This window comes from Hypanus sabinus, chromosome 16 (genome assembly GCF_030144855.1).
Source record: "Hypanus sabinus isolate sHypSab1 chromosome 16, sHypSab1.hap1, whole genome shotgun sequence".
NCBI classification, from domain to species: domain Eukaryota; kingdom Metazoa; phylum Chordata; class Chondrichthyes; order Myliobatiformes; family Dasyatidae; genus Hypanus; species Hypanus sabinus.
The window spans coordinates 84,383,344-84,406,991 of NC_082721.1; the positions used below are offsets into that span (position 1 = coordinate 84,383,344).

At 45.8% G+C, this 23,648-nt stretch overlaps 1 protein-coding gene across 1 annotated transcript in view; it reads left to right on the top strand.

Moving 5' to 3' along the window:
- LOC132405927 (suppressor of SWI4 1 homolog) overlaps positions 1 to 23,648 on the top strand; it is an 85,772-nt gene that overhangs the window by 36,405 nt on the left and 25,719 nt on the right. The window contains exon 12 of the mRNA XM_059990907.1: positions 629 to 1,054. Within this exon, the coding sequence (XP_059846890.1) occupies positions 629 to 1,054 (426 nt within the window). The remainder of the gene's footprint in view (positions 1 to 628; positions 1,055 to 23,648) is intronic.

The following is a 23,648-nucleotide window of genomic DNA, read 5'->3' on the forward strand; positions in this document are numbered from 1 at the left end:
TCCTCCCCTCTCTCTCCCCCTCCTCTCCCCCTCCCTCTCCTCCCCCCCTCTCTCCCTCCCTCTCCCCCTCTCTCTCCCCCCTCCCCCTCTCCCCCCCCTCTCCTCCCCCTCCCCCTCTCTCTCTCCCTCTCTTTCTCTCCCTCTCTTTCCCTCCCCCGGTGGTGGTCATCTGGAACAGGCTGCCAGGGATGATGTGGAAACAGATGCAGGTCGACGGGCATATGTATATGTGGAGAATAGAAGGATATTGATCAGTTACAGGTATAAGGAATTTAGTTTAATTTGGTGTTGTATTTCTGGGCTGAAGAGCCTTTTCCTTTGCTGTGCTGTTCTATGTTCTCTCGTGCATTCACAGAGGAGAATGAGGGTGGTGACCAGGAATGATTTTAATTTGTTAGTTTTAGACATGAGTGAATATTAACTGAACCTACTTATATCAAAGTTAAGAACGGGACCATCGCTCACACCTGCATATCCTTCCAGTCATGGTTGAGGGTAAAAGTTGGTGATGGATTTGTTTCTGACCTGTCCTGCGTACTTTCATGACGGCTAGTGCTTCTGATTGTTGCCTGCTTGTGTTACCTTGTCCTAGTCTATTCGCAACTGCTCTTTTTCTTTCCCCCATCAGATCTGTTCCCAGGAGCTTCGAGCAGGAAAAGGAAGAGAGACGGGTCGTCTCAGTCATTCAGGAAAGTCAAGAGGTCAAAGGGCCCAGGAAAAGTTCCCAGCAAGCAGCACACTAAGCCAGAGCCTGGAGGAAACAGCAGAAGGAAGAATTTTCAGGGGAGGAAATCTCGGCTTCTGGGCACTATGCTGGGTAAATCCAGATTCAAGAGTAAAATCACACTCAAGGGCAAAAGTCGTCAACATACTGGCTGGAAGGCCAAAAGTCATCACGGAAGTTCAAAGGCCAAAGGTCAACATCCAGGCTCCAAGACCAAGGGTCAACGTCCAGGCTTCAAGACCAAGGGTCAACGTCCAGGCTCCAAGGTCAAGGTTCAACGTCCAGATTCCAAAGGCAAAGGTTACTCTCATAAAAAGTCCAAAATAAAGTGTTAATTCGAACAGAAATAAAAACAAGACCAGTAGATACGTATGCACACAAAGACTTGTGATTTACTGAACTTTAAGCTGTGCTTCTCCAATTTGGAACTGGTTTTGAAACATTCGTATATAAATGACACAGTTAAATCTGTCAGTAAATTTCCAGCAGTGGTGGCTGATGCCTTTGTGTTTAGTTCAAAGCTTCTTGCAAAGTTGCCCATAGTCTTACGTAATGTTTATTGTTAAAGGTCACAGCAGCGGCAATCAGCCCTTGTTATGACGTGTTGTTCAAATGTTCGTGAATTGAGATGAAGGGTAGGATTCAAAGTCTGTGACGGCCATCGGTCAAATATGGAGTTCTCTATTTGTGTCTTAACCTGTCTTTATAGTAGTCTACTGTAAACAACTTGGATGCTGCACTGTATAGATGACTACACATGGAGTCATAGAAAAGTACAGCACAGAAACAGGCCCTTCAGCCCTCTAGCCTGTGCTGAACCATTTAAACTGCCTATTCCCATCGACCTGCACTGGGACCCTAGCTCTCATACACCTACCATCCATATGCCTATCCAAACTTCTCTTAAATGTTGAAATCAAGCTCACATGCACCACTTGTGCTGGCAGCTCGTTCCACATTCTCATGGCCCTCTGAGTGAAGAAGTTTCTCCTCTTGTTCCCTTAAACTTTACGCCTTTCACCCTTAACCCATGACCTCTGCTTGTAGTCCTACCTAACCTCAGTGGAAAGAGCCTGCATGCATTTACCCTATCTATACCCCTCATAATTTTGTATCCCTCTATCAAATCTCTTCTCAATCTTCTGTGTTCCAAGAAATAAAGTCCAAACCTATTAAGTCTTTCCTTATAACTCAGGCAACATCCTTGTAAATTTTCTCTGTGCTCTTTCAATCTTGTTTACCTCTTTCCTGTAGGTTTGTGACCTTTACAACCCTATCTACCTGTGATGCCTCTTTCAATGAATTAATGGTCTTGTATTCCCAGATCCCCTTGTTCTACCGCACTCCTCAGTGTCCTACCGTTCACTGTATAAGGCCTACCCTGGCTGGTCCTGCCGAAGTGCAGACCTCGCTCTTGTCTGCATTAAATTCCATCTGCCATTTTGTAAGCTGGTCCAGAACCCGCTGCAAGCCATGATAGCCTTCCTTGCTGTCCAATACCCTCCCTATCTTGCTGTAACTTATAAAAGTACTTCGGCAATAAAATGTTATTGGAATCCCTGTCGGGGAAGTGAATAGCGCCGTAGATATGGAAGCGTCTTTTTTCTAAGCTGCTCACCTGGAAGCCCTGCGGGTCCCAATGCCAATAATTCCCCGAGGAAAGGACCTCGTTTTCAGTGGGTTCCAGCGGTGGTGGGAAAGGGCCAAACACAGACACACCTGTCCAAGTGTTCATTCCAGTCTGTAACTCCTGATGACGTATTAATCCAGGAGTCATGTTTCCAACCAGAGTGTCCATTGAATCGGGCACATCGCTGTAAGCTGTTCCACAGCAGACAAAGATGCCTCACGGCAGGCTGTTGGAACGGGTGCAGGAGAGCTGTCGGAAACCCCTTCATTAGTAATCGGCTATGAAGTCACAGTTCTTTTTATAAGCTGAGGCACTTTTCCACTGAAGCGAGAAAACCCTCACCCGGAAAGGTGCTATTTAATGTATTACAGTGAGTCTAAACCACAGGATATTGCTGTGGCCTGAGAGCGATGGAAATTAATCATCAAGGGTTTCTGAGCTTTGGTGGAGAGGAGCTAGAGTCAGGGTGAGGGTGGGGAAGCCCCTTGGGAGGATGTTGCTCTGTGAGTTGGTGGGTGGGCAGTTTGGACACCAGGTCAGCATCAATCCCCCGCTGTGTTTTTCTGGTAACAGCAGATCGTGAAGTCAACATTGGAAGGGAAGTTGAGCAACTAAAACTATCCTCAGGTAGTACCAGGTACCTAAGAAGTAAGCATGGTTCAGGAGTAATGGTGTGGCTGGAGCAGTAAGGTTCTGGAAGAAGCAGAAGACAGTGGAACTCCGGGCACACTGCTTCAGTAAGGTGGAGTTCTTTCTCCGGCCACATTGTAGTGCCTCATATGTGCGCTGGTAGGCAAGGTCAATACTCCTGCACCTGGACCCTTTGTAAATGCTGATTTCATAGTTTTGAGCTCTTGCGGGGAAGTTGGAGGGAGGGAGGGTCTATCAGCACTCGTGTAAAACTTCTGTTTGAAATATTGTGTTTGATATTTCTGTGTGACTCACCTTCATAGCGACATTACTCCATCAACTCAAAGGAAGTCGGTAAGTTTGACTGGAAATCCACCGTTAATGCATCCCAGCAGTTTCTATAAGAGCTCTGACCTTTCATTCTTCCTGGTATTCTCTCTGTGTTTTTAAACTGCCTCTTTTTTTTCCACCTAAATTCTCTTGCTTCCTCTTATTGAGTTCCCTCATTTCCTTTCCCATTTTGACTGAAATTTCTGACTTGTTCCAAGCTCTGTCCGTCTCCCAGACCCACACAGTCTCCCTGAGACCTGGCTGGTGTCTCTGCACCTTGGTAGGTCAGTTCATCCGCTTCTGTTGTAAAGCACTTTGAACTACATTGTTTGTCTGTAAAGTGCTCTATAAATAAGTTATTAGTAGTAAGTTCTTGCTCCTAATTCAATATCACTGCTGTAGTATATTTATTTAAGACAAGGTTGGATAGATTTTTGCATAGTGGGGAATTAAGGGTTAAGGGGGAAAGGCAGGTAGGTCGAGATGAGTCCATGGTCAGGTCAGCCATGATCTTATTGAATGGTGAAGCAGGCTCAACAGGCTGGATGGCTTACTCCTGCTCCTATTTCTTATGTTCTTATGTTGTGTACGGGGCTGAAAGTGTGTGGCCTGTTCAGTTGGATATCTGTCTGACAGGAATGGATGACTGTTCTTTGTGGGATGTGTTCATACATAATGTAATGGAGAGGGTTCAGAGGAGGTTCATGAAAATGATTTCAGGATTGAATGGTTTGTCACATGAGGAGCATTTGATGGCTCTGGGCCAGTACTCACTAGAATTCAGAAGAATGAGGGCTGACCTCATTGAAACCTATAGAATGTTGAAAGGCCTGGATAGAGTGGATGTGGGGAGGATGTTTCTTATGGTGGTAAAGTCTAGGACCAGAGAACACAGCCTCAGAATAGAGGAGAATGAAGATGAGGATGAATTTCTTTAGCCAGAGAATGGTGAATCTTGAATTTGTTGCCACAGGTGGCTGTGGAGGCCAAGTCATTGGCTATATTTAAGGCAGAATTGATAGGTTCTTGATTGGTCAGGGCATGAAGGGATATGGGGAGAAGGCAGGAGATTGAGGCTGAGAGAGAAATGGATCAGCCATGATGAAATGGTGGAGCAGACTCAATTGGTCAAACAGCCTGATTGTACTCCTATATCTTACGATTTTATAGTCTAACTGTATGCCAGGTGATTCAACAGGTAAGTGAGTGAGTGACCTCCACGACACTGGAAGCATCATAATTAACAGGAAGGCCTGAACTGGTTTAGTTGCCCTGGGTTCCTCTGTCGAGACACCTCCAAACTCTGGTAGGTCAGTCAAGGATCATTCTTCTCATTCAGTGTAACTGCTGTAATCAGTAAATGAAAGAATAAAATCTGTAGTTGAATATCCATCTCATTGGACTGGATCTTCAAATAATTTGCACTTATTTTGGTTTCTTGAGGGATGTGTGCATTTACTCTCCATCTCGTATCACTCATAGAAAGTAGGTGCCTCTCCTTACGTCAGCGGTTTGTATGGTGAAGGCTGGTATTGGGTATGGTGTTCATAAGTGAAGAAAGATTTTACTGAAGTATATAAGACTTCATTTGGATAATACCTCTTTGACCCTATTATCTCAAATTGATGTGTTGAATGAACGAAGCTTTTGTACAATTTAATCTTGATGGTTTGAGTTATTTAAACATACATGCATACCACTGAACATTTCCTGTTCCAACTTATCACTTCTTCCATTAAATCAGAAAACTCAGGGCTTTAACTTGAACAGTACCCAAGTGAGATAATGTAGGATACATTCTCTCCAGCAAAATTTCTGAGTTCTGAACTTGTGGCTCTTCTTGCAATAGTTCTTGTCACTATCAATGTCTTGAGACAGCCCTTTTTTTATGATTTTTCTTCAGTTTTAAGCCTTTCTTAGTTCTTGCCCCAGTTCAGTTCGGGTCTAAAGTTATCACCCGAGCTGGCATTCATTCAAGGACCAAACAAGACACATCTGCTTCCATCTCTCTGTTCCGTCTTTAACTTAAATCTGAACCCTTTCAGTGTTGATCTCCTGTTTCAATAGCATCTAGGATGGGCTAAACAAGAGCACTTTTTTTTATATATCAGTCAGAGAACTCCTTAGATGAGAGGGGTGCCCTGCTTCACAGTTCATCTGAGGTATTTTGTCCACAGAGAGTTCCAAAAACATCAGTTACTTGATTCTGTTCTGTGGGTGGTTCATTGTGGAAAGAATTTTAGATTCAGTTATTTATCATGCAAACTGAAGCATACAATAAAATGTGTCATTTGTGTTCACAACCAACACAACGCAAGGATGTGCTCAGGACTGCCTACAAGGGTTGCCACACGTTCCAGTACCAACCTAGCACGGCCACAAATGTCAAACAGAACAACACAAGCACCACAGCGAAACAAGCCTGTTTCCTCCCTCCCAACCATTTGCACAGATAGTCCTCTAACCCCAAAACAAGCCCCCAGCCTCCAATGGTCTTGCAAACTCACAGGCATCAGGCCTCAACTTGCTGCCTAAGGGGTTCAATCTTCAGTAGAATGACATAGTTAACAGGGCTGAATCAATACAACTCTTCTTCACATAGAATCTGACCAAGTACTGATCTTCATTCTGTACTTAGGGAAGACATGTTGAGATATGATGGACCGAGTCCCAAAGCTTGATTGGGTACTTGATGTTTTACTTGCTGCTACTACCTTTAGTACTGGATACAGTTTGGTTTCCTTACTTGAGAGAGAGAAATTGTAGCAAATGTTCCCTATGTTGGTTTTAGGGACGGTGAGTTTACTGCACAAGAGATTGAGTAGACTGGGTTCTGTATTCTCTGGGAGTGTGGAAGGGTGAAACACAATCTCATTGAAGCTCAAAGTTATTACAGAGCTTGACAGGCAAAATGCAGAAAGGCTGTTGCCTCCAGCTGAAGAATCTAGAGCCATGGATCACAGTGGCAGAACAAAGGGTTGGAGGAATAGTGCAGAGATGAAGAGAAACTTCGTCGATTGTGAATTGTTGGAATTCTGTATCAGGGAGGCTCGGTCATTGAGTTCACCAAGCAACTGATTTCTGAATAAAAGGATCTAGGGATATTGTAGGAAAATGGTACTCCCATTAGTTATGTTCCATGGTGGAACAGATGGGCCAAATGGCCTGACCTTGCTTCTGTTTCATGGATCCAAGTGGTAAAAGGCCAACCATGTTGGTGACCTAGCATCCGATAGGACATCCTTGGTAAAGCTAGATTTCCTTCCAGGATATCAGTGGACTAGAAAGTTTTTATTGAAATGAAGTAGATTTGATAGTCAGTAGTGTTGAGACCAGTCCTTTATTCCAAGTTTAATTACTTGACTTCCAAGACAACACTCATGCCTTTGGGCAACAGGACTTGTGTCTTGGGGTAACAGACCAGTTCTCTGGATCAAAGTCAAAAGTAAATACATTATCAATGTATGCGTATGTCACCATATACTATGGTCTTCTTGCAGGCCTTCACAGTAGAACAAAAAATACGATAGGATCAATTTATTTGTGTAGTTTTCTCCACACAAAGATTGACAAATGACCAGTATGCAAAAGAAGACAAACTGCAAATACAAAATTTAAAAAATAATAATAAATAGTAATTAAATAATACCGATAACATGCATGTCTACTAACAAACACAGTGGACAACACTCTCACTGACCTGCAGCCATTCAGCCTTCCTGGGGCAGCTGACACCCTCCCACCCCCACCACACTCACCTTACTGGCCTGTATTCACGTTAACCATCCATGCGAAAGAAGATGGCCGGTAGTGCTGAAACTTGCTGAGCTCTGCAAAGCCTTGGTGATTTATTAATGGCAGACTCCAAGGTTATCTGTATTGCAGACTGGCATTGACCACCATGTCTCCATTAGCCACCTGTGTGCTAATGTTTTTACACTTCTCACATTCTCATCATCGCTGACAGAGTGACCCGCATGTTAGTAGTCAAGTTAACTCACAGACTTGTGCATTTTAGACCAAGAATTGGGAACAGATTTAGGATATTCAGCCCATAGAGTCTGCTCCACCATTTGTTCATGGCTGATCTCCCTAGTGTCATTTTCACAAACAACCTCCGGACCCTCTCCGATGCCAGCACATCCTTTTGTAGATTGGGGGCCCAAAGCTGCTCCCAATACTTTGTGTGGTCTGACCAGTGCCTTATAAAGCTTCAGCATTACATCCTTCCTTTTATATTCTCATCCTCCCGAAATGAATGCTAATGTTTTTGGGAGGAAACTGGAGCACTTGAGCTTAAACACAGGGAAAAGGAGGAAATTCTGCACCACAGATCAGGATTGAACGTGGGTCACAGGAGCTAAGGGGGAGCAACACTTCTGCCCCTCTGTTGGGGAGAAGTCTCAGTGTGTGTGGCTTCCTTCTAGTCTCAGGTATCTGGTTTAAAATGCTGCTGCGGAAAGCAAGCAAAAACTTACTGGCGGTTCATAAAATGCGAAATGCAGTTAAAAATGTCACTAATAACAGTTTATTTGGAGAGTTCTCATAAATGGCGACCACAAACAACAAAGGGGTGAGGCTGATTTGAGGGTTGTCGCCTGTGGGTGTGAGGCAGGGCCAGAGCGAGACAGAGTCACGAGTACTGAGCGGAGGAGTTTCAGAGCTCGCCTATCTAGACTGAGGCTGTGGCAATGGGGTCCAGGCCGAGAGGTTATCGATGCGACAAGCCCCAGGTCCTAGTGTGAAAGATGACCCGAGGTTTGGATGATTTAAATGCCAGGCTGGATGGATTGGAAAAGCAGGGTGTCGGGACCGGAAGCAATGCTTGGGCCAGTTCTGCTCAATGCTCCATGACATTTACTTCACTTTCCGTGGTGCTGAGGCTGTGGGCCTTTTCCAGATGATTCTTTGCTTCGTGTCTGCGAGCTTGGCGATGATTTGCTCGGCTGTGTGATGAACTAAAGCTGTGGGCCTGCTCCGGGCTTCAAGTCTCTGGACTCACTTTCATTCTGCACACTATTGCTTAGTCTTATTGTTCGACAATTTGTGACTTCTTTCTCTCTTCCTCTCGCTCCCTCTCTCTCTGCACATTGGGGGTTTGTCGATCTTTTTATGGGTCCTTTTGGTTTTCTTTGTGGCTGCCTGTAAGGAGACAAACCTCACAGTGTACTTCGATAATAAATGTACTTTAAGCTTTGAACTGCCATTTCCATTAAGCCATTGTAAACCTGATTTACAAGGGAGCAATGTGAATGATCAACAATGGGGAGGACCTATGATGGGTCCAGCTCATAGAAAAGAAGACAGCCCAGCGCCACCTCTTTCTTAGAACTTTAAGGAGATTTGACATATCATTGAGGACTCCGACTGAAGTTCTAACACGGGCAGTGGAAAGTGAACTGCTTGATCTTGACCTTGTGTGGGAAATTTTGCTGCACAGGGATGCAGAAATTGGTGAACTCAGCCAGTCCCACCTCAGGTGCAGCGATCTCCACCATTCAGAACATCGGCAAGATGAGATACCTCAGGAAGGTGGCATCCATCGTCTAGGTCCCTCACCGTCTGGGCCATGGCCTCTTCTCAGCCAGCAGTTACACGAGTCTACATACCCACCCCCCCCCACACCATGCAAGCAATAGCAAAAGCCCCCAAAGAGCCCAGTGAGGATAACTTCACTCACTTCAAATTTGAACTGATTTTACAACCAAAGGATTCACTTTCAAAGACTCATGCTCCCAGTATTAATTATCTATCCGAAGTTTGTCTTTTTGTGCACTGAAAGTTTATCAGTCTGTCATTTTTCATTGTTTCTATTGTATTTCTTTGTTTTCCCATGAATCCCTGCAGGAAAACTAATGTTAGGGTAGTATATAGTGACATCTGTGTATTTTAATAATAAATTTACTTTTAAGTTTTCCCTCCGCAACCACAAAAACCATGTTATCTGGCACCTAATAGTGAGCTCATTGCAGTAAGCTTCAGCTGAAAGCTTCCTGTGTTTAAAAACACAAAGAAATCTGCAGTTGCTGGAAATTTAAGCAACACACGCAAAATGCTGGTGGAACGTAGCAGGCCAGGCAGCATCTATAGGGAGAAGCGCTGTCGACGTTTTGGGCTGAGATCCTTCGTCAGGACTAACTGAAAGAAAAGATTGTAAGAGATTTGAAAGTGGGAGGGGGAGATCCAAAATGATAGAAGAAGGCAGGAGGGGGAGGGATGAAGCTAAGAGCTGGAACGTTGATTGGCAAATGGGCTGGCTACAGGCTAGAGAAGGGAGATGATCATGGGACGGGAGGCCTAGGGAGAGAGAAAGGGGGAGGGGAGCACCAGAGGGAGATGGAAAGCAGGCAAGGAGTCATTGTGAGAGGGACAGAGAGAGAAAAAAAGGGGGGGGGAGACAATTAATAAATAAATCAGGGATGGGGTGAGAAGCAGAGGAGAGGCATTAACGGAAGTTAGAGAAATCAATGTTCATGCCATCAGGTTGGAGGCTACCCAGCCAGTATATAAGGTGTTGTTCCTCCAACCTGAGTGTGGATTCATCTTGACAGTAGAGGAGGCAGTGGATAGACATATCAGAATGGGAATGGGACGTGGAATTAAAATGTGTGGCCACTGGGAGATACTGCTTTCTCTGGCGGACAGAGAGTAGGTGTTCAGCAAAACAGTCTCCCAGTCTGCATTGACAAGTGCTACACCTGCCCTTAAACTTGCTCCCTCACCACCATTGAGGGCCCCAAGCAGTCCTTCCAGGTGAGGCGACACTTCACCTGTGAGTCGGCTGGTGTGATATACCGCGTCCGGTACTCCTGATGTGTCCTTCTATGTATTGGTGAGACCCAACGCAGACTGGGAGACCGTTTCGCTGAACACCTACACTCTGTCCGTCAGAGAAAGCAGGATCTCCCAGTGGCCACATATTTTAATTCCACGTCCCCATTCACATTCTGATATGTCTATCCATGACCTCCTCTACTGTCAAGATGGAGCCACACTCGGGTTGGAGGAACAACACCTTATATTCCGTCTGGGTAGCCTCCAACCTGATGGCATGAACACTGATTTCTCTAACTTCTGTTAATGCCCCTCCTCCCCTTCTTACCCCATTATTTATTTATTTACCTATCTGTCTGTTTATTTATTTATTATCTATCTATCCATCCCTTTTTTTCCTCTCTCTGTCCCTCTCACAATCACTCCTTGCCTGTTCTCCATCTCCCTCTGGTGCTGCCCTCCCCTTTTCTTTCTCCCAAGGCCTCCCGTCCCATGATCCTCTCCCTTCTCCAGCTCTGTATCCCTTTTGCCAATCACCTTTCCAGCTCTCAGCTACATCCCTCTTCCTCCTGTCTTCTATCATTTCGGATCTCCCCCTCCCTCTCCCACTTTCAAATCTCTTACTATCTCCTTTCAGTTAGTCCCGATGAAGGGTCTCAGCCCGTAATGTCGACTGTACCTCTCCCTATAGATGCTGCCTGGCCTGCTGCGTTCCACCAGCATGTTGTGTGTGTGTGTTGCTTCCTGTGTTAGTCCCTGTAACTTACACACAAAATGCTGGAGAAACTCAGCAGGTCAGGCAGCATCTATGGAAATGAATAAACAGTCAACTTTTCACGCCGAACCCCTTCTTCAGGACTGAAAAAGAAGGGGGAAGATGCCAGAATAAAAAATGGTGGGTGGTGGGCAAGAAGGCTAGCGAGAAGGGGAAGGTGAAAGCCAGGTGGGTGGGAGAGGGTAAAGGGATGTAGAAGAAAATAAACTTCCTCTGTTGATGCTGCCTGGCCTGGTGAGAGCCTCCAGCATTTTGGTCTGCATTTCCAGCATCTCTTGTGTTGATGATTCGCTCTGTTATTCAAGACCTGCTCACAACCACCTGTGCCCACCTGGCTGCTCTGGAACCTGTTCAGCATCGACACCCACCCAACGCCACTTCGTCCTGTGTGACAAACTGTTGCATCTACTCAGGAGGAGCCAGTGCAGGAGCAGAGAGGGCAGGGAATCTGATACAGCAGGACAGATTGAACAAAGCATTTGGCTCCAGGTCAAACAAGGGCACAGAATTCAAATGCAAGTGGTTAGGTTCAGTGTCAATAGCAGATGCTTAAATGGTTAGTTGAATTCTGGGTACTGATTTTGGGAGTGGTGTGAAATAGAACACTACAACACAATGTGGGCTTTTCAACCCACATTTTTATGCTCCTTTTAACCTACTTCACTTTCAATCTAACCTTTCTCAATTTCCTTGTCATCCAGGTGCCTCTCTTTAATGCCCCTAATGTATCTTCCTCTACTCCAACACCTGACAGGGTGTTTCACACACCCATCACTCTCTGTGTAAAAGAAACTTGCCTCTGACATCGGCCCTGATGAAGGGTCTTGGCCAGAAATGTCGACTGTTCATTCATTTCCATAGGTGCTGCCTGGCCTCCTCCAGCATTTTGTGTGCGTTGCTCTTATCATCTTGTCCACCCCCAGCAAGCTCCCTCTCATCTTCCTTCAGTCCAGAGAGAAAACCGCTAGCTTATTCAACCTTTCCTCACAAATGAGGGTACGCTGGGGAGAGCTGCCGGAAGTTTGAATGGCGTCAGCTCCGACAGACTGACAAGCTGGAGGGTTTCGGCTTTGAGTGAAGGTGAAAGGATTTGACGGCGAGGTTGACAATCTCATACGTATTGGCAAAGTGAATAAAGGGGATCTGCTTTTAAAGTCATGCTACAGCCACCCAACCCCTTCGGAGAGCATCTTACTCAAAAACTCTTCCAGCAGAGTACAGGTATCAATTTTAACCGATGTTTTGATAACAAACTCTGCCATCTTCATCAGGGATGATGCCTGGGCATGTCTGGAGAACGGTTTATTTGTCACTTATGCTGGGAAAACACTAGATCCCTTTTCATCTTAAAGTAAAATTTATTATCAAAGTACATGTATGTCACCATATACAACCCTGCGGGCATACTCAGCAAATCTACAGAACAGTAACTGTAACAGGATCAATGAAAGATCAACCAGAGTGCAGGGAAGAACAAACTGTGCAAATGCAAATATAAATAAATAGCAATAAATAAGGAGTCTTTAAATTGAGATCATTGGTTGTGGGAACATTTTAATGATGGGGCAAGTGAGTGTAGCTACACCCCTTTGTTCAAGAGCCTGATGGTTGTGGGGTAGTAAATGTCCCCAAATCTGGTGGCATGTGTCTTGAGGCTCTTGCACCTTTTACCGGATGACAGCAGTGAGAAAAGAACGTGGCCTGAGTTGTGGGGAATCTCTGATGACAGACGTTGCTTTCCCCCAACAGCATTTCATGTAGACCGGCTCTATGGTTGGGAGGGCTTAACCAGTGAGATACAGGGCCGAACCCACTACCTTTTGTAGGATGTTCCTTTCAAAGGCGTTGGTGTTGGTGTTCCCGTACCAGTCCATGATGCAGCCAGTCCAATACACTCTGTACTACACATCGAAAGATGCTCATTGGTGAAAGGTCAGAGCATTTGTGTTAAGCAAAGATCAAAAGTGACCTTGAAAATAATTTTTTTAAAAACTGAAGACGCTATGAGAAATGTTGCAGAACAGAAGGACAAAGTAGTACAGATACAAAGTTCCCTGAAAGTGGTGTTCCATGTAGGTAATGGTGAAGAAGGATTTTGGCACACTGACCTTCTTCAGTCAGGGCTTTAATCAAATCAAAGCAAGTTTAATTATACAAACCATACAACTGAACGAGACAGAGTTCCTCTGGGGCCAATTTGTAAAACTTTCAAAATAGCAAACATTCAAAAATGATGAGTAACATCATCCAAAGTATCAAGCCAAGAAGCATGTTCACTCGAAAAAAAAACATATAATCCAAGACCCTGAGCAACAGTGTCCGGCTATCGGCAGTATAGTCTCCAAGCACTGCGCTGATGCATGCGATCTAGCTTGTCATATCACTGCTCAAACACAGGTGGGCTGCACTGACAGGAGAGGCCAGGCCCCAGCTGAGCGCAACCATGCTGTAGCTCTTCCGCATCCCTCAGCTGGTCTGCAGCAGCAGCCCAAGGCTTGAGGCCTAGTTCTCACTACAGCTGAGGCTACACAGCTCCAATGTCATCTGTCCCTCCCCCAGACAAGGGTAACAGGTCTGCGGCTACGTACATTATTACTATCCAACAGAGTCTTGTGATCGCAAGTGAAATGTGCAAGACACTCTCCCAGGGTTATACTGCACCAGCTCCAATGTTTCAGCTCCCAAGACATCCCGACCAGTTCCTTTGACACCTCAGCCGACTCCGCTGCCAACACCAGTTCAGCTACTCTGATCAACAAGCATCTCACGGATGTAGTAGCCCTGCAGTGCCTGAAGATCTTGGAGTAGAATTGTCCTTGGATTGTAAAACACTCTAATCTTTGGTTGGCCCCCGAGACGCCACTGCAACGTGTTGATGTTTGGAACATTATGTTTGGTTTTGGTCACCGTCCTGTGGGAAGGAAGTTAATAAGCTGGAAGGAATGCAGAGGAGGTTTATGAGGAAGTTGCCAGGACTTGTGAGATTGCATGGTGGTGAAATGTTAAACAGGTTGAGACATTTTTTATGGGAATGTTTGAGATTGAGATCTTACAGTTATGTTAGATCATTTATCTCCTTGTAAGGTAGTGCTGCTGCTGCTGCAGAAAGCTAATTTTCCTGCCATTCATACTTGGGAATGTATGCCTACGGTAATAAATTTGAATGATTCATCTCGGTCAGGAAGGGCAGGGCACCTGACAGCTTCCTGACTGAATTGTTCAAGACCTGCTTGTGGTGAACTACATATACTTGTCTAGACATGCCCCCCCCCCCCCGCCCCCGGCTGACTGCTCCCGTGGCTCCTCCCACAGACCCCGGTATAAAGGCGATTGAGGCCTGAGCCCTGCCCTGTCTCCAGGATGTAGTGTGGTGGTCAACTACTGCTTGTTCTTTCTTCCAGTTAATAAAAGCCGATATCTCGCCTCACGTCTCGGAGAGATATTGATAGTGCATCACTGCTCACAACCACCTTTCAGAACTGGATAAACTTCATGTGCAGCACAGAGAGGGTCTTCTTTTAAACAAAGTTGGGCAATTGAGAGCTAGAGGACAGGTTTAAAGTGAGAGTGGAGACATTTGACTGGTACCTTCTCACCCATTCTATGCTCTGTGTATAGAAAGAGCTGTAGAGGAAATGGTTGAGGCTGGTATCTTGACAATGTATCAGAAGCACTGGTATGTGTTGTCAAATTTGTTAACTTAGCAGCAGCAGTTCAATGCAATACATAATATAGAAGAAGAGAAAAAAATAAGAAGAAATTATTAAGTAAATCAATTACAGTATATGTATATTGAAAAGATTAAAAATCACGCAAAAAAACAGAAATGCATATTAAAACACTGTGGTTGTATTCACAGGTTCATTGTCAATTTAGGAATCGGATGGTAGAGGGGAAGAAGCTGTTCCTGAATTGCTGAGTGTGTGCCTTCAGGCTTCTGTACCTCCTTTCTGGTGGTAACAGTGAGAAAAGGGCATGCCCTGGATGCTGGAGGTCCTTAATAATGGACGCTGCCTTTCTGAGACACCACTCCCTGAAGATGTCCTGGGTACTTTGTAGGCTAGAACCCAAGATGGAGCTGACTAAATCTACAACCCTCTGCAGCTTCTTTTGGTCCTGTGCAGTAGCCCCTCTCCCCCCATACCAGACAGTGCTGCAGCCAGTTAGAATGCTCTCCACGGTACCTCTGCAGAATTTTGAGAGTGTCTTTTGTGACAATACCAAATCTTGCTGTCATGCCTTCTTTGAAATTACATCAATATTTCAACAATATGTTGAGCTCAGAGATGATGACGCCCAGGAGCTTGAAATTGATCATCCTTTCCATTACTGATCTCTTGACAGAAACTGGTGTGTGTGTCCTTGTCTTACTCTTTCTGAAGTTCACAGTCAGTTCCTTGGTCTTACTAACGTTGAGTGCAAGGTTGTTGTTGCAACATTGCTCAACCAGCTGATCTCACTCACTCCCGTATGCCTTCTTGTCACCATCTGAAATTCTGCCGATAGCTGTGTTGTCAGCAAATTTATACATGGCCTTTGAGAAGTGTCCAGCCACACAATCATGGGTGTAGAGAGAATACAGCAGTGGCCTAAGCACACGTCCTTGAGGTGTGTCAGTATTGTGGTCTCCTGGTGAGGAAGTCAAGGATCTAGTTGCAGGGGAAGGTACAGAGGACCAAGTTTTGGAACTTTTCAATCAGATCTGTAGGAATGATTGTGTTAAACACTGACCTGTAGTCAATGAACAGTGTTCCGACATGGGTATTAGCATTGTCCAGACGATCCAAGGCCACGTGTAGAACAAACAAGATTGCATCCACTGCAGGCCAATTGTGGCAATAGGCAAATCGCAGTGGGTCCAGGTCCTTGCTGAGGCAGGAGTTGATTCTAGCCATAACCAACCTCTCAAAGCACTTCATCACCCTAGATGTGAATGCTACTGGATGAAAGTCATTAAAGCAGTCCCCCCTGCTCTTCTTGGGCACTAGAATGATAGTTGCCCTTATTAAGCAGGTGGGAACTTCTGACAGTAGCGATGAGAGATTGAAGTGTCTTTGAACACTCTTGCCAGTTGGTTGACACCGGTTTTCAGAACCCTACCAGATACACCGTCGGGGGTTGTCACCTCGCAAGGTTTCACCCCCTTGAAAGACATTCTGACCTTGGTCTCCAAGACAGAAATCACAGGGTCACTGGGTGCTACAGAAATCCTGATAGATGTAGTTTTATTCCAAGTTGGGTGAACAGGACCGGGACAGAACCGCCATGTTTGTGTACCACTGAGTGTTAATAATAAAGCAAACTCTGCACCCTCTGCCTTTGAAAGACTCAGGACACCCATCTTGGAAGTGAACGGTGAAGCGAGTGAGCTGTATCGCTGCTTCTGGAACGGTGGGGGATAACCAAGATTCTGCGAAACAAAAAACACAACATTTAACCTTTGGACAGATTTAGGTTTAGTTAGATTGATATCAGTCGAACACAAGGCAAGTGGGACTAACTTGCATAGTCCAGGTGGGCCAAAGGACCTGTTTCTGTGCTGTACGACTCTTTATTAGAACAAAAACGGAGAATAAGGGAAAGCACTCAGCATGTCTGGTGACACTCACGGGAAGAAAAGCAGAGTTAAAGCTTCAGGTTGAAGTTGAAGATTCTGATGCACAATTTTGGTCTTCAACCTGACCTGCTGAGTGCTGCCAGAATTTTCTGTCTGTGTTCCTCAAGGAGTGAGTGGATGTGATCTAGAATTCAGGGCCGGGGAGTGGAAGAAGTGGGTGTGGTAGCCACTTTCAAAATGCAATTGCATAGGCGCTTCAGAGAGAGATGAAAATGAAGGGTTGTGGACAAAGAGATAGGACGTATGATCGGATTGCCATGCTGAAAGCCAGCACCAGCTCAGCAGGTTGAATAGAGTCTTTGTGTTTGGCACTGAAACAAACCTTTCAGCCCATCTGGTCCATGCTGATCGTGATTCCCTAAGTAAGTTCCTTCATTTGGCTACATTAGGCCAGTATCTTTCCACTCCTCCCCCATCTATGAAACTGTCCAAACAACTTGTAAATGTTATAATTGTGCCCTCCTCCAACACCACTTCAAACAGCTCATTCCATGTACACACCACCCCAGTGAGAGAAACCTTTCCCTCAAATCCCCTTAAAATCTTTCCCTCTCATCTTAAACCTTTGGCTTCTAGTTTTAGACTCTCCTACCCTACAACAAACACCATGACTATCTGGACCATCTACCTAATCTATGCCCTTCATAATTTTATAAAGATCTCTAAAATCATCTCTCTGCCTCCTGTACTCCAGCAGAAGCAATCCCAGGATATCCAGCCTGTCCTTATAATTCAACCCTTCCAGGCAGCAAATGCACCCTCTCTAGCTTAATTATGTCCATCGAGTAACAGGGTGACCAAAACTTTACCCATTAATCCCAACTGCAGTCTAACCAACAGTTTCTCAACTGTAAAGCAACATCACAACTACCATATTCAATGCCAATGAAAGCAAGAATGTAAGACCATAAGATATAGGAGCAGAGTTAGGCCATTCGGTCCATCGAATCTGCTCTGTCATTTCATCATGGCTGATCCATTTCTCTCTCAGCCCAATCTTCTGCCTTCTATCGGCATCCCTCCATGCCCTGATTAATCAAGAATCTATCAACCTCTGCCTTAAAAATACCCAATGACTTGGCCTCCATAGCCTCCTATGGCAATGAATTCCACGGATTCACCACCCTTTGGCCCTCATCTCCATTCTAAATGGAGGTCCCTCTACTCTGTATCCTCTGGTCTTAGACTCCTTCACCATAGGAAACATCCTCTCCACATCTACGCTATTGAGGCCTTTCAGTTTTCGATAGGCTTCAATGAGATCCCCCCCCCCCCATTCTTCTGAGATCACTAAGTACTTGTACACCAAGGTCTTGCTGTTTAATCACACTTCCCAGGTCTGCACCATTCACTGTACATCCAAGCCTAGTTCAACCTTCCAAAATTCATCAGTTTGCAATGGTCCACTTCCACGGTGTATCCAGATCTTGTTTTAGCCTTGGACATTGGTGTGATTCTACACTGCACTCCTGTCAGTAAGCACGTGCCCTCAGTTGGTTTCCTGTTATATGCACCAATAGAAACTTTCACTTGATCGGGAGCAAGTTACAGCTTGTGATTCAGCTGGGAGCTCAGAGAATTCGACCGTGTAGGTAGGATTTAAGCCTACCTGGTCAATACCTGTGGAGGAGGGGGAACTGCGCAGGCGCGAGTGACGTCAGCGTCGAGCGCGCACTTTAAAAGGCAGGACTTCTTGTCAGAGCGGGCAGCGTCGAGCGGGCAGCGGAGACCTGGGCTTCGGTAAGCCTGTGTGATTGCTCGCTGAGGGGAAGAAGGTAAGGTTGCTAGGTGCTTTTTAGACTTATTCTATCAATCCAGTTCAGGTATGGGGGAGACAGTCAGAGCAGTGGTGTGCTCCGTATGCAGTATGTGGGAGGTCAGGGTCAACACAGTTGTCCCTGATGACCACACCTGCAAAAGGTGCGTCCAGCTGCAGCTCCTATCAGCCCGAGTTAGGGAGTTGGAGCGGGAGCTGGATGAACTACGGATCATTCGGGAGGTGGAGGCAGAGATAGATAGGAGTTATCAGGAGGTAGTCACACCAAAAAACCAAGAAGTAGGCAGATGGGTGACGGTCCAGAGAGGCAGGGTGAGCAGGCAGAGAGAGCAGAGCACCCCTGCGGCCATTCCCATTAACAATGAGTATACCGTACTGGATACTGTTGATGGGGATGACCTACCAGGAATGAGTTGTAGTGGTCCTGCCTCTGGCACAGAGGTTGAACCCTCAACTAGAAAGGGGAGGAGGGAAGAGAAGAGAGCGATAGTTTTAGGGGACTCTATAGTTAGGGGGGCAGATAGGAGATTTTGTGAGGCAGATCGGGAGTCTCGGATGGTATGTTGCCTCCCTGGTGCCAGGGTCCGGGACATCTCAGACCGGGTGCAGGCTATTCTTGAGAGTGAGGGCATGAACCCAGATGTAGTGGTCCATGTAGGGACCAATGATGTAGGTAAGGTGAGTGAGGGGGTCCTGCTTAGAGAGTTCAGGGAGTTAGGAGTGAAGCTGAAAGGCAGGACCTCCAGGGTGACAATCTCGGGATTGCTACCTGTGCCACGTGCGAGTGAGGCGAAGAATAGAATGATTATGCACATTAATATGAGGCTGAGAGCATGGTGCAGGAAGGAAGGGTTCAGGTTTTTGGATAATTGGTCTTTGTTCCAGGGACATTGGGATCTGTTTCGAAGGGATGGTCTACATCTGAACCGGAGGGGTACTAACATTCTTGCAGGAGTATTTGCCAGTGCTGCTCGGGGGGGGGGGGGGGGGTTAAACTAGATGTGCAGGGGGCAGGGATCCAGATCCAGAGGGTTGGTCAGAAGGTGCATGGGGTTAAATGTGTACAAGGTTTGGGTGATCTTGAGAAGGTCATCAAAATTCAGGGTGCAATTTACCCGATGGAAGTTCAAAGAGCTGGGTTAGGTACAGTAGACAGTGTTTTAAGCAAAGAGAGGAGGAATGGGCTAAGAATTCTATACTTGAATGCGCGTAGTGTCAGAAATAAGACAGATGAGCTTGAAGCTCAGATGAAAATGGGGAACTACGATATTGTTGGGATAACGGAGACATGGCTGCAAGGGGATCAGGCCTGGGAATTGAGTGTACCAGGGTATACGTGCTATCATAGAGACAGAAATATGGGAAGAGGGGGTGGGGTGGCCCTGTTGGTGAGGAATGAGATTCAGTCCTTAGCAAGAGGTGACTTGGGAACAGGGGAAGTAGAGTCTGTGTGGATTGAGCTGAGGAACAGTAAGGGTAAAAAGACCCTAATGGGTGTTGTGTACAGGCCCCCAAACAGTAGCGTGGATATTGGGTACGTTGATTAGGGAGTTAACATTGGCATGTGCTAAAGGTAATGCAGTCGTTATGGGAGATTTCAACTTGCAGGTGGACTGGGAGAATCAGGTAGGTGCTGGACCCCAGGATAGGGAGTTTGTGGAGTGTCTAAGGGATGTATTTTTGGAACCGCTTGTGCTTGAGCCAACCAGGAACAAGGCTATTTTGGACTTGGTGATGTGTAATGAACAGGAATTGATAAGTGATCTTGAAGTAAAGGAGCCATTAGGAAGTAGTGATCATAACATGATAAGTTTTTATCTACAATTTGAGAGGGATAGGGGCAGATCAGAGGTGTCAGTGTTGCAATTAAATAAAGGAGACTACGGAGCCATGAGGGATGAGCTGGCCAAAGTTAAATGGGCGGATGCCCTGGCAGGAAAGACAGTGGATCAGCAGTGGCAGATATTCTTGGGCATAATACAAAAGATGCAAATGCAGTTCATTGCAATGAGAAGGAAGGATTCAAAGAGGGGGAAGGGGCCACAGTGGTTGACAAAGGAAGTCAGAGATTGTATAGCATTAAAGAAAAAGAAGTATGACAGGGCTAAGATGAGTGGGAATACAGATGATTGGGAAAGTTTTAAGGAACAGCAGATCTTAACTAAAAAAGCAATACGGAGAGAAAAAATCAGGTATGAGCTCAGTCTAGCCAGGAATATAAAAGGGGATAGCAAAAGCTTTTTTAGCTATGTGAAGAGAAAGAAGATAGTTAAGAACAATGTTGGCCCCTTGAAGAATGAATTGGGAGAAATTGTTATGGGAAACAGGGAAATGGCAAAAGAATTTAATGCATACTTTGGATCTGTCTTCACCAGGGAGGACACAAGCAATCTCCCAGATGTATGGATGGGCCAGGGTCATAAGATATCAGAGGAATTGAGACAGATTGACATTAGGAAAGAAACTGTGATGAGTAGACTGGTAGGACTGAAGGCTAATAAATCCCCGGGTCCAGATGGTCTGCATCCGAGGGTTCTAAAAGAGGTGGCTCAGGAAATTGCGGATGCATTGGTAATCATTTTCCAATGTTCCTCAGATTCAGGATCAGTTCCTGAAGATTGGAGAGTGGCTAATGTTGTCCCACTTTTCAAGAAGGGAGGGAAGGAGAAAACGGAGAACTATCGCCCTGTTAGCCTAACGTCAGTCGTGGGGAAGATGCTTGAGTCCATTATTAAGGACGAAATAGTGGCACATCTAGATGGCAGAAATAGGATTAGGCCGAGCCAGCATGGATTTACCAAGGGCAAATCATGCTTGACTAATCTGTTGGAGTTTTTTGAGTGTGTAACAAGGATGTTAGACGAGGGTAAGCCAGTAGATGTTGTGTACCTAGATTTTCAGAAGGCATTCGATAAGGTGCCACATAGGAGATTGGTGAGTAAAATCAGAGCTCATGGCATTGGGGGCAGGGTTTCAACATGGATAGAAAACTGGTTGGCAGATAGAAAGCAAAGGGTAGCAGTGAATGGGTGTTTCTCGGACTGGCTGGAGGTGATTAGTGGGGTACCACAGGGCTCTGTATTGGGATCACAGCTCTTTACGATTTATGTCAATGATTTAGATGAGGACATTGAAAACTATATCAGCAAGTTTGCTGACGATACTAAACTGGGTGGCAGTGTGACATGCGAAGAGGACGTTAGGAGAATACAGGGAGACTTGGATAGGCTGGGTGAGTGGGCAGATACTTGGCAGATGTCATTCAATGTGAATAAATGTGAAGTTATCCACTTTGGAAGCAGGAACAAGAGGGCAGAGTATTGTCTGAACGGTGTCGAGTTAGGTAAGGGAGAAATGCAAAGAGACCTAGGAGTCCTAGTTCACCAGTCAATGAAGGTGAATGAGCAAGTGCAACAGGCAGTGAAGAGGGCAAATGGAATGTTGGCCTTTGTTACAAGGGGAATTGAATACAAGAGCAAGGATGTTCTTTTGCATTTGTACAGGGCCCTGGTGAGACCACACCTGGAATATTGTGTACAGTTTTGGTCTCCAGGTTTAAGGAAGGACATTCTGGCAATTGAGGAAGTGCAGCGTAGATTCACTAGGTTGATTCCTGGGATGGCAGGGCTGTCTTACGCAGAGAGATTGGAGAGATTGGGCTTGTACACGCTGGAATTGAGGAGATTGAGAGGGGATCTGATTGAAACGTTTAAGATAATTAAAGGATTTGATAGGATTGAGGCAGGAAATATGTTCCAGATGTTGGGAGAGTCCAGTACCAGAGGGCATGGATTGAGAATAAGAGGTCAGTTATTTAAAACAGAGTTGAGGAAGAGCTTCTTCTCCCAGAGAGTTGTGGAGGTGTGGAATGCACTGCCTCGGAAGACGGTGGAGGCCAATTCTCTGGATGCTTTCAAGAAGGAGCTGGATAGATATCTGATGGATAGGGGAATCAAGGGATATGGGGACAAGGCAGGGACTGGGTATTGATAGTGAATGATCAGCCATGATCTCAGAATGGAGGTGCAGACTGGAGGGGCTGAATGGTCTACTTCTGCACCTATTGTCTATTGTCTATTCCTCAATCACTGACACACCACCTATCAGTTGTTTAATTCACCATCATCTCAAACTTTACAAGCAGGGCAACAGTTGCACAGATGTGGGTTCAACTCCAAATTGCACACCGTCCCAAATTGGAAGTAGCCCATCATCTCTTTCTCACTGCTAACTCCTGTAACTCCCCCCGCCCCACCCCAGTGGGACATTTGTCAAAGAGTTTATGGTAATACATTTTCCACATACACAAAGCCAATAATAGCTGGTGGTCAGAATATGGCCGAGTGACGCCTACACATGAATGGGGAACAAGTGTGAAATCGGTGAAAGAATGTGTGCAGAGTCTGTCAGCTTGGAGCTTGAGAGGAAGCTTCAAGTTCGGCAGGGAGTACAGATGTGTTTGCAGAGTTATTTATCGGAAATGTTCGGTTTTTGCTTCTAGAAGATTTCCTGTGATTTATGGTGGGTGGGGGAGTAAACACACTGCGGAAGTTCAACAAATGAACTGTGAGCCTCTTTTTACTTGTGTTCTATTGCTTTTTTCGCCTGAACTCTTCTCTTTTCAGTTCATCCTTTTCTTCATTCTTAAGATTCCGCCTTCATCCACACAGCACTCCCATCTCCCCACTGCTTTTCCAGTGATAGAGCTTCTCTTGTCCCTACCTGTCTCCCCACTCAACAAGCCACCCTCCACAACCCACCCCCCATTCAGGGCCCCAGACGGTCCTTCCAGTTGAGGCAACTGTGAATCTGCTGGGGTCGCCTATCGTGTCTGCTGCCGACGCGGTCTTCTCTACTTTGGTGAGACCATCGTAAAAATGGGGTCTGCTTCATCCAGCAGCTCCGCACCGTCCGCCACAAGTGGGACTTCCCGGTGGCCAAACATTTTAATTCCCGTTCCCATTCCTGTTCCCACGTGTCAGCCCATGGCCTCCTCTCGTGCCAAGAAGAGGCCACCTTCCCACCTTCAGGGTGGCGGAGTAACAGCCTATATTCTGTCTGGGTAGCCTTCAACCTAATGACGTGAATATTAATATCCTCTTCCAGTTAAAAAAGATCCCCGGCCCTTCCTTTATTCCTCATTCTGACATTTTACTTCTCATCTGCCTCTTACTTCCCCTGGGTGCCTTCCTCCTTCCCTTTCCTAAATGCTGGGCCACTCCAGCATCATGTGTATGCTGCTTTGTCATTGAAAGCCTCCCCAATAACATTAGCAATTCATAAACACAAGAAATGCAACAAACGCTGGGAATCCAGAGCAACACGTGATGAGAGTCGCCATCAGGACTGGACAGGAAAGGAGAAAAAACTGGAATGAGGTGCTGGTGGGAG